The sequence below is a fragment of the Setaria italica genome, chromosome III (genome assembly GCF_000263155.2).
Source record: "Setaria italica strain Yugu1 chromosome III, Setaria_italica_v2.0, whole genome shotgun sequence".
NCBI classification, from domain to species: domain Eukaryota; kingdom Viridiplantae; phylum Streptophyta; class Magnoliopsida; order Poales; family Poaceae; genus Setaria; species Setaria italica.
The window spans coordinates 48981473-48982332 of NC_028452.1; the positions used below are offsets into that span (position 1 = coordinate 48981473).

Consider the following 860-nt stretch of genomic DNA (forward strand, 5'->3'; position numbering starts at 1 on the left):
GGGGGGGGGGGTAGCCCCGCCCGCGCACCCGATCGGGGAGCGGGGCTAGGGTTCAGGGTGCGCGGTGCTCACCTGCGGGGCACCAGGAAGACGCGGTCGTCCTCCTCATCGGCTGCCGCGGGCGGGGGCGACGGCGCGGGCGCCGGGGGCGCGGGTGCGGGATCCGGGTCCGGGGCAAGGGGAGGGGCGTCCTCGGCGTCGGCGGCGGCGGCCGGAGGCGGAGGAGGGTCCGGGGGCGCGGGCATTGCGGATGCCCGCGGCGGGGTGGTGCGCGGCGTGCGGGATTGGGATCGTCGTCGTCGGGACCTGAAACGGAAGAGAGGGGAAGAAGAGGGGCAGCGAGCCGGGTCCGAAGAAGAAAGCTGTTGATGAGGAGGAGCGGAGCCAGCCAAGTGAGAGTCGCGTGCGGTGCGGTGCGGTGCGGCCGCGCGGCTCGTCAGATGAGAATGGGATGAGATCGATCTGGTCCGGTCCGGTCGGATCGGATCGGTGTCGAGTTGGATCCCGCGACCACGATAGCCACTGAAATAAAAAGAAAAGGAAAAAACAGTGGGATTTGTTCGGGCTGGGCCCGCGTGTCAGCCTCCTCGCAGTAGTACATCCCGCGAGTCGTTTTCGTTTCTATCTTTTCCCCTCGTGTCTATCTCAGCAATGCTTGTGCCCGCTGGTTTTGCTGAGAGTTTTCAGTAAGCGCGGTATTTTGTAGGCGAATATACGAATCTTCCATGCTATAAAAACACGTACCGTAGCTTGAACACGCTATAAAATCTCAAATAAAAACTCGTAGAGCCGTAGAGGATTGCTGCATGTTGCACGTGTAAGGAACCGTGCGCGACAGCCGACAGTAGCAGAGAATCTCT

The 860-nt window shown here is 62.8% G+C and overlaps 1 protein-coding gene across 2 annotated transcripts in view; it reads right to left on the minus strand.

The window, feature by feature from the left end:
• LOC101760670 (ubiquitin carboxyl-terminal hydrolase 8) overlaps positions 1-414 on the minus strand; it is an 8450-nt gene extending 8036 nt beyond the window's left edge. The window contains exon 1 of one of the 2 annotated variants that reach the window (XM_012844929.2): positions 73-414. In XM_012844929.2, the coding sequence (XP_012700383.1) occupies positions 73-245 (173 nt within the window). In that variant the 5' untranslated portion in view covers positions 246-414. The remainder of the gene's footprint in view (positions 1-72) is intronic. The other variant, XM_004963119.2, reaches the window with a different exon arrangement.
• Between the last annotated feature and the right edge of the window lie 446 nt (positions 415-860).